The 13919-nt window shown below is 42.6% G+C and overlaps 2 protein-coding genes across 3 annotated transcripts; both read left to right on the top strand.

The window, feature by feature from the left end:
- Positions 1–71: 71 nt before the first annotated feature.
- LOC116377251 (NF-kappa-B essential modulator-like) lies at positions 72–8299 on the top strand. 2 transcript variants are annotated; one of them, XM_031838838.1, is made up of 10 exons: positions 72–652; positions 918–965; positions 3997–4099; positions 4242–4357; positions 4458–4610; positions 4852–4924; positions 5019–5153; positions 6192–6328; positions 6729–6805; positions 7142–8299. In XM_031838838.1, the coding sequence occupies exons 1-10, from the start codon at positions 579–581 to the stop codon at positions 7312–7314; spliced, it is 1089 nt and encodes a 362-aa protein (XP_031694698.1). In that variant the 5' UTR covers positions 72–578; the 3' UTR covers positions 7315–8299. The 2 variants fall into 2 exon arrangements, with proteins under 2 accessions (XP_031694698.1, XP_031694699.1); XM_031838839.1 differs by lacking the exon at positions 918–965.
- Positions 8300–9225: 926 nt separating this feature from the next.
- On the top strand, positions 9226–13913 carry LOC116377252 (selenide, water dikinase 1-like). The gene is given in 9 exon segments (XM_031838840.1): positions 9226–9617; positions 10319–10422; positions 10926–11033; positions 11265–11321; positions 11323–11420; positions 12236–12326; positions 12454–12553; positions 13302–13514; positions 13620–13913. Coding segments are annotated over 9 exon segments (1299 nt in total). The 5' UTR covers positions 9226–9340; the 3' UTR covers positions 13871–13913.
- Positions 13914–13919: the final 6 nt, after the last annotated feature.

Genomic DNA, 13919 nt, shown 5'->3' with positions numbered 1-13919 from the left:
GGCAGCGTAGTCAGCAGCTCCTGTGTCCTGCCAGGTCAAATGTTTTTTGTCAGTGGAGTCTGATGAGTTTGAAGAGAGCATAGATGGCTATAACAGCGTCTGGGCTGTCAAACTCACACAAGTTGATTTAGGTTACACATTTAAAGTCTGAATTAATTCAGATTGAGTATTGAACTAAAACAATGGCTATATGCGACGATAGGTCTCTCTCACTCTGGTGGATGGCACACTGTCGGCATACTCGTAGGACAGGCCAGAGCCGAAGAGAAAGTTCTGAACTGGTGAATATGACAAGGTCTCTGAAATCACACTTGCAAGTGCGACTTAAAAACAAGTGGTTCATGCACAAGGCCTTTTGTATGTTCAATTATGATACGAATAATTGTTGTTTTTTTATACAGCGCTTTTCAAAACAAAGCAACAAAGTACTTTATATGGTTGAATCAGGCTTAAAAGAGTTCAGGACTGGAATGAGGCACAATCAGATAAACCAAGATGTCTCCATGTACAATAGAGATGCAATGGACACAACGATCTGCTGCCTTATCGCTGATCTCATAGACTCATAGACTGTATGAATGTTTTTACAGGCCAGCAGCGCTACCGAGGAGGTTGTTCAGCATCGCTCTGAGGCACAGCACTCCTCTGACTGGTATGACGCAGTTTCCTCCGGCTACAAAATACCTCAGTGCATTGTTTGAAACTAATGGCACTAAATGGACTTTGTGTTTAACTAGTGGTCATTAACAGCTTTTGGACTGAGTGCTGTTTAATTAACCATAACTATACTGTATACCTGCAGACAAGAGTGAATGGCAGAAGGACACTAGCATGCTCTTTTTATTTCTGCACTTCTTCCTCCTAATAAATTTGCGACGTCTTCCTCCTCCTCCCTCTCTCTCTGTTCCCTCCTCCAGCTCTAGCCTGGCTAAACTCACAGAGCAGCTTCAGGCCACACAGGGCAGGTGAGCCCACAGCTCTGTGTGGCTTTCTTTTTCTCACCGTGTGCATGCCTTGTTGCTACAGTTCTGTCTCTTCGCTGCTGTGTGGCTGTTACTTGTGCCACCTGCCTGTCTCTTATTGTCATGCTCAGTTTGTTTCCTGTATGTCTATTTTTTTTGTCAGTTGTTGACTTCCAAATAAGGCATGCTTTACATTTTCTGTTTCTGTCATGTTGTATTATACAGTTGTGTGAAAAAGTGTTTGCCCCCTTCCTGATTTCTTATTTCTTTGCATGTTTGTCACACTTAAATGTTTCAGATCATCAAACAAATTTAAATATTAGACAAAGATAACACAAGTAAACACAAAATGCAGTTTTTAAATGGTTTTTATTATTAAGGGGGAAACAAAAATCCAAACCTACATGGCCCTGAGTGAAAAAGTGATTGCCACCCCCTGTTAAAACATAAATTAACTGTGGTTTATCACATCTTTGGAAAGCTGAGTTCAATTTCTCTAGCCACACCCAGGCCTGATTACTGCCACACCTGTTGTCAATCAAGAAATCAGTTAAATAGGACCTGCCTGACAAAGTGAGGTAGACCAAAAGATCCTCAAAAGCTAGACATCATGCTGCGATCCAAAGAAATTCAGGAACAAATGACAAACAAAGTAATTGAGATCTATCAGTCTGGAAAAGGTTACAAAGCCATTTCTAAAGCTTTGGGACTCCAGCGAACCACAGTGAGAGCCATTATCCACAAATGGCGAAAACATGGAACAGTGGTGAACCTTCCCAGGAGTGGCCGGCCGACCAAAATTACCCCAAGAGCGCAGCGACGACTCATCCAAGAGGTCACAAAAGACCCCAGAACAACATCCAAAGAACTGCAGGCCTCACTTGCCTCAATTAAGGTCAGTGTTCATGACTCCACCATAAGAAAGAGACTGGGCAAAAATGGCCTGCATGGCAGTTCCAAGACGAAAACCACTGCTGAGCAAAAAGAACATAAAGGCTCGTCTCAGTTTTGCCAGAAAACATCTTGATGATCCCCAAGACTTTTGGGAAAATACTCTGTGGACTGACAAGACAAAAGTTGAACTTTTTGGAAGGTGTATGTCCCATTACATCTGGCGTAAAAGTAGCACGGCATTTCAGAAAAGGAACATCATACCAACAGTAAAATATGGTGGTGGTAGTGTGATGGTCTGGGGCTGTTTTGCTGCTTCAGGACCTGGAAGACTTGCTGTGGTAAATGGAACCATGAATTCTGCTGTCTACCAAAAAATCCTGAAGGAGAATGTCCGGCCATCTGTTCGTGACCTCAAGCTGAAGCGCACTTGGGTTCTGCAGCAGGACAATGATCCAAAACACACCAGCAAGTCCACCTCTGAATGGCTTAAGAAAAACAAAATGAAGACTTTGGAGTGGCCTAGTCAAAGTCCCGACCTGAATCCGATTGAGATGCTGTGGCATGACCTTAAAAAGGCGGTTCATGCTCGAAAACCCTCCAATGTGGCTGAATTACAACAATTCTGCAAAGATGAGTGGGCCAAAATTCCTCTACAGCGCTGTAAAAGACTCATTGCCAGTTATCGCAAACGCTTGATTGCAGTTGTTGCTGCTAAGGGTGGCCCAACCAGTTATTAGGTTTAGGGGGCAATCACTTTTTCACACAGGGCCATGTAGGTTTGGATTTTTTTTTTCCCCTTAATAATAAAAACCTTCATTTAAAAACTGCATTTTGTGTTTACTTGTGTTATCTTTGTCTAATATTTAAATTTGTTTGATGATCTGAAACATTTAAGTGTGACAAACATGCAAAAAAATAAGAAATCAGGAAGGGGGCAAACACTTTTTCACACAACTGTGTGTATATATATATATACCATTACAATGTATTACTCATTCAGTGATCAAGGCATTTTAATTTCCTTCAAACTTGCAGGTCTTTACATTAGAGTGTTTGTTACTTACTTTTTTAACATCATACTGGCAAACCCAATTGGAGAGAAAATAGTTTCACAAATATTGCTGAGTGGGATGATTTGAGTGCAGTATTTATACAATTATTTTCTTTAAATATAATGAGGCCTGTATTTGTGGTCTACATTGTATTAACCCTCACTAGGGACATGTTTGGCTTGATTCTTATAGAAGTATTTTAGTTGTGTGTATGCATATATGTTGGGAAGGGTGTGAGGTTTTTTTCTTCAGATTCTGTAAGTTCAGTTCAACCTCAGCTCCTACAAAAAGTATAATAAACTGTAGCAAGATACACTGACTCAGACTCTTGGGGACAGAAATGTTCCCATGGAAACCCATTAAAACCACAATGGTTGGTCCCATGACCATAACAGAATAAAATCATGCATTATATTACATCAGGCTTTCAGTCTACAGCCCTGGCTTCAAAATGGTATTTTTAACTATTTTCCACGGGACTGAATCATGTTCTCATGTTTGTCCTCTGGGGCAAACGGATGCTATTTTCCTGGTTTCCACGAGGGGCTTTGCTGCTGTAATATGGAGCACTGCAGTCTTTGATTGAGTCTTTGTTGCTAATCAGTGACATATCCCTGACTGTGAAAAAAGAAATGGTATACAGAAAATAATTCAAGTTTTGTGTTTTCATTTTCATGAAAAACCACAGTGGCAAGAAACTGGCTTTTAAATGGTGAAAATTCTGAAAATCAATTAATATTTGGTAGTTATGATCAGGACTGATGCTGGTTAAAAAAATTAAGTGATTTTTTTTATTTATTTTTTTTATTTTATTTATTTATTTTTTAAATATATGTGACACTACAGCAGAAATACAAATGCATCCAAATCCGCGTTAATGCTAATACATGACATATTTTGCGGCTGTTTTTTAAAGCAGACATTTTCGTCACATCAGAGCAATTTATTTAAAGTGAGGCACAAGGGTTAAAATTACAATTCCGATACAAAAATGATCATGTGTTTGCCCTACCTTATCATAGTGATACATATTTGTGTATATATATTGGTATTTACCCCAGTTTAGTCATGATCTGTTGTGTCCGTAGGTATCGTGACTTGGAGGAGAAGCTTGATTACCTGCAGAAGAGCTCAGCTCAGCGGGACAGAACTGAAGCTCTGCTCAAACAGAAGGACAAGGACTGTGCCCAGGTATGAACTGTAAACTGCTTTGGTTTTTACTCCTCAATCCAAGATGTTTAAATCGTCAACTACTAGATGATGGAGCTGTAGCAAGCAGCCTTAAAATATCAACTGCTACCCCGATAACTTAAAGCTTTCCATATTTTTACAGCTGGCCAAGGACTGTGAGGCTCTAAAAGCTCAAGCAACTTCCCTCTTAGGAGAGCTGAACGAGAGACGGAGCTGCCTGGAGAAAAGCGAGCATGAACGCAAAGTGTTGGAAGAAAAGTAAGCTGTCATGACGGCATAAGTGAATACATAAGGCTTCTCTGTGTTCACCTGTAGGTGTGCATGTGTGTTGACGTTTTTTCCTCTCTATCTGTGTTAGGCTGTGCAGTAAGATGAAGGCCCTGCAGGTGGCAGAGCGGGAGCTGGAGCAGCAGAGGAAGCAGCATCATGTGGCCATGGACAAGCTGCTGCTGCAGACCCAGAGCCTGGAGCAGGCCCTGAAGACCGAGAGACACGTCGTCACAGAGGAGAAGTGGGTCCAACACACAAATCATTCACATCATTATTATTTTCAGGCCTTCAAGGTGTCTGTAACAATGCAACACAGTTGTCATGCTCAATTTTCCTTCTAAAAATGTGATGTTGAATGCTTCACTGTGGTAATAAATACTTCCTGATTTAGTTCAAAATTCTTCAATACTGTTAGCAGCACATCGGATATTTGATAACAATACTGTATGGAAAAATGTTGCATCCTTTTTTTTTTTTCTCAGGAAAAAACTGACCCAGTTGCAACATGCCTACACATGTCTCTTTAGAGACTATGATTCTAAACTGAAGAGTGAGGTAAAAACACATCCAAACATCTATTTACTCAAATTACTTTTGCTATTTAGATTCTGGATTCATGTGGTAACATCTGTCTGTGTTTGTCTTCCAGGGAGGAGATCTGTGCAGCCGACTAGAGGAGGCGGAGCAAGCGCTGGCCCTGAAGCAGGACCTGATTGATAAACTGAAGGAGGAGGTGGAGCAACAGAAAGGCTCCCTGGAGACTGTTCCGGTCCTCACTGCACAGGTACAGTCACACAGCTGTGGAGCACAACTGCACACAAATCTCTTTCTTCATGGAGACTGTGTAGTTTGTTCATTTTTATCAAGCAAAGTATCGCCTCAGTGTTCACTTTAGTAAATACCAATGGACGCATCACTGTTTGTAACTGTGTGCAGTCACACAGGGCACTGCTACTGACTTCTTCCATCTATAGTCATTTGGGTCTTTAGTTGGTTTATACGACTATATTCAGCTGTAAACAACCACCTCTCTGCTAGAGGGTTGTCACACAGTGTTTTTTGGTGGTAACAGTAAATGCAGTATAATACTATGTTGTGTGAATAGGGCAAACATTAAACTAATAGATTTCACCATAGCACTTAAACATGTGACTACTGACACTAAGACATACTTTTTTTGGTATTATTAGTTTTCTGAATATGTAGGTGTGAATATGTAAATGAGGCATTGTCTTATTAAATCTGTGCTCATATGCATAAATGTCCAGAACATAAATGTGAACATTGGATAAAGCCAGGTTCAAAATTCTTGTTTCATTTTGTTGACATATTAGTCATAGGTTTTTGCAGAGGGAATTTTGGATTTTCTTTCTTCATCCTTTTTCTCCGTGTTTTTAGTGTGAATCGTGTATAAATCAGGCTATGGATGATATATGAACAAACCCCTCTGTAAACAACTTCAGAATATAGAGAGGAAGGGAACTGTAAAGTTTGTGAATGTAAGCTACTGAAGTGGAGATTTCTGGCTCAGTCTGAGAAAAAAGTAATTTTAAAGATTTGTTTAGACACAAAAACATGGTGAAAATAGGGCCCAGTTTAAAAATACCAACGTTAGCCTTTAAGCTAAGTAAACACTTGACTGGAAATCATCCTGAGCATCATGGCAGTTCATTTAGCCCGTCCTATGAGTTACTTGTCAGGTGCTAATCAGCCTGAATCAGCCGCGCCCACATTTTAACATGCTTATATAGCACAAGTACATTGAACTGAAACTAAATAGCGGCGTCTCCCTCCCTCTCTCACTGTCTTTGTGTTCCTGCAGGCTGAGATCTACAAAGCAGACTTCCTAGCAGAGCGAGAAGCCAGAGAGAAGCTGAACCAGAAGAAGGAGGAGCTGCAGGATCAGCTGACTCAGGCCCTGTCTGAGATTGACAGGCACAAACAGGAAGCCACATCACGGTAAAAACAACAAAAACAAAGTTATCTGCGAGAGGGGGGGAGAGCACAATGCAGCTCCTTTTGCATTATGATAATTATTTGTGTCCTGAATGTGGGCGTGTGGATGTTTATGCACCAGACATACAGTTTTTCTTGCTGTCATTTCTGATCCAGGGTTACATAGTCATTGTGTGCTGAATTCCTCCCCTGCCTTCTAATCAGCATTTCGAGGTGACTTTAGCTTTACTGCAGCTGTGTTTGAAGGCAGGGCTGTTGGCACATCATCCAGAATGACCCTTCATATCTGAAGTCGGAGCTAAAGCTACAACTTTGCTCTGTGTATGAAGAAATATTGATATTTCTGGACATTCTTTAAATTGTGATTACACATGACGGTTGTATTGGTCCACCTCTGTTTCAGTGCACGTATGGAGCAAATGAAGCTGAGGCACGTGGAAGACTTCCCAACGCGGGCCCCACACATTCCCCCTCCACAAGGTACATTACTGTTATCTATGCGCATGTTATTTTGAATGTATTGGTTGTAAAGTCTTTCATGCATGCATTGAAATGTCAGAGAAGCCTGTGTGGCCCCAGGTTAGAACCACTGTACTAAAGCACAGTATTTAAGTACATGTACGGTTACTTCTCACCACTGAGTATTGTCTACTAGCTGTTGTGCAGCTTACCAATGAAACTCCTGCCTATTCAAGAAAATGGCTATTTCTGGTCGACTGAAAACAAAAAAAGGGAAATAGAACTTTTTAATGGGTTTATCAAGGTGTTTATTCCTGGTAAGAAGTTGTTTTAACATAATTTCTTTCCCCGGTGCAGCTTTCAACACGGTGCCCCCTGCCCCCTCGTTCCGAAATCAGGGGTTGATACCAGTCGGTGATCAAGGGGCAGCCGGAGCTGAGGAGCTGCCAGATTTATGTTGTCCTAAGTGCCACTACCAGGCTCCAGATATGGACACGCTGCAGATACATGTCATGGACTGTATACAGTAACATGAGCATAGTTCAGCACGCCATGACGCCAACACACACAGATATATACAGTATATATATACATACAGTATATTGACGGTCCTTGTGTCTACTCTCTGCACATCCTGGAAAAACATGTTGGTAGTTGCACCTTACTCCCTCTGCCATGTAAAGAAACAAACCTGAATACATACTGTGGATCTTACCATTTTAAAAATGACCAGCATCAATCAGATGAAAGAAATAAAAGAATGACAGCCAGATAATCAGCATGGTATGTTCCCAGAGGTGCTCCGTGGATTCCAAATCTGCTGTAGCTTTTCCATTTCTGCAACCCGTCCTTTTCTCGTCATTCTTATTTCTCTTAATCACCCCCCCTCCCCCATGCCTAGCCTCTTAGATGGCACACTGATGCACCTGTTCATCAGTATATGTTTATGATCCCTGATATATCGTCCCTCCTCAACCGAGGAGGTAACTACATACTGTGCAATACGTGTGTTTGACTGCATCATCCGTTGTATACACATTAGTAATCATTGGGCATAAGGTGAAACAAGTGACAATTCAGAGGGGTACTTTTCCCTCCAAAGGAGAAAACACATGACAATGTGAATAACCTAGTGAGCTTTAAATAATATAGAATATTCAAATATGTTCTGGTCATACATGTTGCTGTCTACATTGCCTCAAAACCTGTATTATGTATTAGAGATGGATTTACTCTTATTGAAAAAAAGTAGCCATTCTCTGTTCTGTGCCTGTGTAGACCACTGCTTTATCTCTGATGCTAGACCTGACCTTTAACACAACATGGCTCTCTGTGTGCCCCTTATTCTGTCTTCTCTCTACCTGTGGCACCTAGCTATGTATCTATCCCAAGGTAAGCACATTGAGGGTCTTTTAAACTTTGTGTGAATATTGTCAGTAATTATAGATCATTTGGGGCAAAGAATCTCGTTTCAAAACTGTTGGAAGATTTACGAAATAAAATAATGAGAAATCAGTTCTTCAGTCATCCTTGAGTGTGTTTTGTCGTGCACCCATTGTCCATCCTTCCATGCCCTGGTATCCAAGAAGAGGAGAGACAACGTCCTGCTTTAGTCCAGGTTCTCGCGAGCGTCATAGGATCAAATTTGTCCAAACGGGGTCCGTTTAGGTTCACAAAAAGACGTGAGGACAGGCTCGCTTTGAGCAACCTATTGCGTGTCTGGCTGGCTGTGTCAATTAACGTAACTGCATTAAACCGTCCCTCACACTCGCAATTCATATACGCATGTGAATACATTTTTTGCAGTTTGAATAATGAAAACTGCTGGGCGTTAGTACGCGAAGATACATTTTAGGAACAACTGCAAGTTAAAAATAGTCTTATTTTAGAGACCCCCACCAAAATTTTGCAATTGAGGCTTTCACGGGGTCTGAAATACTATCAAGGGGTTGGACCCCTCAGGCCCCCCTGTGATTTACGACGATTCGGTGAAAATCACAATTGTTCTTTTAGTTTATGTTCACTTCATCTCAACGGCAATTGTCTTACATAGTTTTAAAGTTCATATCTCGTAACAGACATCATATAAATGGCAGTGATATAACTTGCTGTGTGCGAGGGCAGGTCAGATGTGACGTTTACAACCGTACTGTGCTGCGTCAAGTTGAACAGCGAGACACAAAAAGAGACCGGAAATAGTAAATTCCGCCTTCAAAGTAAGACGTATACGCCTGTATCTCATCACGACTGTGCTGTCGCTATGACTTTAATTTGCGTTTTTCCTAATGTAGTAATTCAACTCCAAATTCAAAGGCATTTGGTGTAAGTGTGCAGTCTATCCACGAATAAATTAATCCATGAATCTTGTATAGATATGCACTGTATCGATTTACACAGCGAAGGTTCTGACAGGAAGTTGCATTGGTCCGGTTTGAATTTACACTAGTCTCTTGTTTCAACCAGCGCTCGCCGGACACACGCGCCATTCATCCTTGCGTCTTTATCTGCCGGTGTACGCGACTGGCGTTGTGTGTTTGAAGTGGTCTTTAGCCAGGCATGTCAGGCTCAACTTCCCCGCCTCCCTCGGCAGAGGCTGTGGGAGCCGAGGGGTGTTTTCCCCCCGGATACAAACCTTTCAAACCCGAGGAACACGGCCTGGAGCGCGGGTTCCGTCTCACAGCGTTTTCGGACTTGAAAGGATGAGGCTGCAAGGTCCCGCAGGAGGCTCTGCTCAAACTCCTGGCGGGACTGGAGGCGGACCGGGCCGACGGGACAGGGAAGGCCGGAGACCAAGCATCAGAGTTCGGCCAACAATTGTCCGGCCCTCGACTCGGTAAGAAACAAAGTCGGAATTAGCAGAGCTAGCTCCCATGTCAGAAACCCTGGTGGTTAATGTCAGTAATCTAGCGTAACTGTTGCTAACAATGTTAGCTTGTGTTAAGTCATATGGCAGCTCATATGACAGATGGGCAGCTATGGGTGAATAAAGACTATTTGTTTAAGTCCTAAGCTATTAAATGTGTTAACATATAAACTAATTACAGTGTTAAGTTATTAATGAGCATAAAATATGCAATAGATCACGTTAGTAACCGCGCTAACTAGCTAAGAGGACACAAGTTACGCGAGTTGTCAAGTTACCATAGGTATGATTCAGCAGAAATATTTCGATGCGTTCAGTGCAAAGTTCACGCTTTTGGTCAAACATTTCCACTAGTAAAAGAGTTTCACAATATTGAGTGGAAGTGCTGTTTAGTTTACTGCTTTTAGAGGCGTAGCAATAGTATGAGGACAGCTTTGTATGTAGCTAACTACTGAGTGACCACAAACACAAACTCCAGCATTGAAACGCAATTTCATATAACCGTCATTCAAAAAATACTACCTTTAGTAAACAACACCGCCACTAGTACACATACAAACTAATAACGCAGTATTCTCACACTCAACAAAATAAAATACACCAACTAATAATACTAAGGAGTTCGTAATTATTGCAAGGCTGTTGTATTTCATTGCAAAACATTGTTTCAGGTGTAGGGATGGACTGCTGTGTGATTCCTCTGCGGCATGGCGGGCTCTCCCTGGTCCAGACCACAGACTTCTTCTACCCTCTGGTGGAGGATCCCTACATGATGGTGTGTTTTCCTTTGTGATGCACTCTCATACGTGGGTTTTTATTGCCTTTTTCCCCCTTGCCCTAAAAGAACTGCACTCTTAAGCAATATGTACAATATGTAATATCTGTTCAATATGTACAGTATAGCAACAGTAATCGGCTGCACAATGTGAACCTGATTTGTGCGTAAGTCATCTGCACTTTGAGCTTGCTTTACATAAGCAATATGGATTTTAATGTTTTCACGCCGCTGCATGTTGGAAAACTGTGGCCGAAGGCACGATGTTCTCGGGTTGTCTTTACATCCCGCTCTCGTGAGCGCAATATCTCAGCAACACCTGGAAGGAATATTTTCTAATTTAGCACTGCTGGACTCAAGGATGAACTGATTAGAGTTTTGAGGTTAAAGGTCATGTTCACTGTGATCTCAAGTCCCTCCCCCTTCATATCTTATCAACACCTTGCCTGTTTTGACTAGTTTTCTGCTCTCTGTCACATTCTCTGTCTATCTGTCTGTCTCAGGGCAGGATAGCGTGCGCTAATGTCCTCAGTGATCTCTACGCCATGGGCATCACGGAGTGTGACAACATGCTGATGCTACTGAGTGTCAGCCAGAAGATGAACGACAAGGTAGCATTATGTGTGTTCCTGGGTGGACACTTTGCTTTCATTCATCGATGTTGCGTCTCCTCTACTAATCTAGTTGGGAGACGCGTTACAATGAGTGCATTATATGTTTGGAAGTGAATTTTGACTTGTGGATTTTACACATATATATATATATATATGTGGATTTCTTCGAGGTGAAGTAGGGTGTTCTATCATGATTCACGGCTGTCTGTGTGTGCATGTATGGCACAGGACCGTGAGCGGGTGATGCCGCAGATGATTCAAGGGTTCCGTGATGCAGCAGAGGAGGGGGGGGACTTCTGTGACAGGTGGCCAGACCGTGATCAACCCCTGGATCATCGTGGGAGGAGTCGCATCCGTCGTCTGCCAGCCTAATGAGTTCATCATGTGAGTCCGTTAAACAGTCGCTGTGTCTCTGCATCTTTGGTAACTTGTAACAATGAAAGGCTCTCATTCTTTGATATCTCGTGTTATTTAGTGATGAGGCATTTAAAATCCCCTTTTTCGTGTACACACACCTTGCCTCATGTAAGTTGAACTTCAGTTAGAGATGTCTTAGGTTTCCCAGAATGCATTTCATCAGCCCGTACCTGAATGTAGTGGACCTTGTTGATTTCAGCCAGAAGGGGTTGTATAGAAATAATGAAAGCCTGCTTTGTTGGTATTATTCTGTGTTGATGACAGCTGCCACAGCCTCAACACTAACTCAACATGTCCCTCTGATCTATAGACCTTTGTCCACAGTGGACATTTAGTGAAGTTTATTTATTTAGACCCATTTACAGTTTGTAAACAACGTAGGTAAGTGTGTGCACGCAGTCTGCAACAGAAGTTCAGCAAAGTGCAATAGCTTGTCAAACTATGGAAGGACGTTAACCACCACAGACGGCCCTGCTTGCCGTGTATTATTCCTGCAGTGGATGACCTAATCAAATTATACTTGGCAAAAAGGAAATTCTCGTGAATTTTGCCTAGAATCAACAAATGATCAGAAGCAGACATTACTGAATAAGGCCAACATACTATTTTAGCTTTTTTGTTGTTGTAAATGTACCACTTTACTCTCAGGGCATAGCCAAGTGTATTTAGAAACAACATGCATACTGATCAAGGAAGGCATTAACTGGCCCATTGAAGGACTCCACCTCTTTATTAATCAGGGCTTTTAGTTGATATGTAATATGCTCCATCTTGTTTCTCAGGCCGGATGGTGCTGTTCCAGGGGACGTCCTGGTTCTAACCAAACCTCTGGGGACGCAGGTGGCTGTGAATGCTCACCAGTGGCTCGATCAGGTCAGCCATGGCTCCGCTCACATGAACAGTATCGTGTGTTATATCGTTTCTACCTTTAGTCGTGTTGTCATTATATTGACCAGTTTCTGTGCTCTCACTCCTCACACTCCTGTCTCTGTTTTTACAGACTGAAAAGTGGAACAAGATCAAGCTAGTCGTCACAAAAGAGGAAGTCAAAGAGGCCTATCAGGAAGCCATGTTCTCCATGGCAACGCTCAACCGCACAGGTACACTGTGCTCTGTTGCTCTGCAGTTATCACTGGTCACAGATATGTACCGACTCTTTCAATTACAAGTGAGGGATGCTTTAATGGCTGGTTCTATGTGGTTCTGCACCACTTATCTGAGTTTACTCTCAGCCTCATGGTCTTTACTTTAGTTGTGAGTGGGGTTGGACCTGTGTAAACATTTTCAAAGCAGTTATTAAGCCGAACACTGGACCGGTGTACCAAATTCTACCACTAAGTGTTGCACTTGGCAGCGGCTCCTAAGTAAACCATAATGAGACTGAAGCCCGATTACAATCCATCCTGACCCGCCACATGGTTTGTTCCAAAGAAACATCTGAGAAACCGTCATTGGAAACTGAACTTTCAAAAAAAAAACAAAAAAAAAAAAAACGGGGAAAGTGAACCATCTGTCAATCAAACTCTTACAGAGCGAGAAAAAAAACTTCTGATGCTATTGCAGCATCTAGTAGGAACAGTCTCATCTCTGTGCTGTCTCACACGTGGTCAGTAAGGGCAGCTGGCTGGCAGCATGATGGAGGGTTTTATAACCCACCTCCACTCCTCACTAATTAGTAAGATCAGTCCACCTGGTGGCGCTCATGCACCACTAAGCTACTTTGCCAAGAATCAATAAACACAAATAAGTTGACTGAACATGCATTGGCCTATTTGGTTTCGTCCAGTTGAAATCTTTCTGTGACTTTTTGTTGTGATCCAAGTTTCTGAAGTGAATTCATGTCTCCAGCGGCAGGCCTAATGCACAAGTTCCAGGCTCACGCTGCAACAGACGTGACAGGTTTTGGGTTGTTGGGACACGCAAACAACCTGGCATCACAGCAACGGAACGAGGTGGCCTTCGTGATCCACAACCTACCAATCTTAGCCAAGATGGCTGCCATCAGTAAAGCCTGTGGAAACCTGTTCAACCTAATTCAGGGCACCTCAGCTGAGACTTCTGGTATGAAAACTGAGATCAACTGTTGTCTGTATTTCTATATAAAGTAGACCATATATTATTCAAACAAGTGTTGACCTGAAATCCATCCCCTCTCCTCCCCTGCAGGCGGGCTGCTGGTGTGTCTACCCAGAGAGCAGGCGGCCAAGTTTTGCTCGGAGATGAAGAGCCAGAGCTCAGCAGCTGGAGGTCAGGGGGCGGCGGGTGGAGCGTGGATAATCGGAATCGTAGAGAAAGGCGACCGCCGCGCTCGCATTATTGACAAGCCCCGCATTATCGAGGTTCCACCACGAGGAAGCCAGGCAGCCAATCAGGATAACAACTCCGCCAGCCCCGCTCCCAGCCCCAATCTGTCATAGACTGTGTGTGTGTGTGTGTGTGTGTGTGTGTGTGTGTGTGTGTGTGTGT

This window comes from Anarrhichthys ocellatus, unplaced genomic scaffold (assembly GCF_004355925.1).
Source record: "Anarrhichthys ocellatus isolate YVR2014 unplaced genomic scaffold, GSC_Weel_1.0 scaffold1066, whole genome shotgun sequence".
NCBI classification, from domain to species: domain Eukaryota; kingdom Metazoa; phylum Chordata; class Actinopteri; order Perciformes; family Anarhichadidae; genus Anarrhichthys; species Anarrhichthys ocellatus.
The sequence above is the reverse complement of the archived record's forward strand: the minus strand, read 5'-3'. Positions and strand labels throughout refer to the sequence as shown.

Excerpts from the sequence above, each read along its gene's own strand:
- LOC116377251 (XM_031838838.1), top strand. The coding sequence starts at position 579 with ATGTTTTTACAGGCCAGCAGCGCTACCGAGGAGGTTGTTCAGCATCGC. Across the intron at positions 653-917 it reads GCACAGCACTCCTCTGACTG|CTCTAGCCTGGCTAAACTCA; the intron begins GTATGACGCAGT and ends TCCCTCCTCCAG. Across the intron at positions 6,806-7,141 it reads ACACATTCCCCCTCCACAAG|CTTTCAACACGGTGCCCCCT; the intron begins GTACATTACTGT and ends TCCCCGGTGCAG.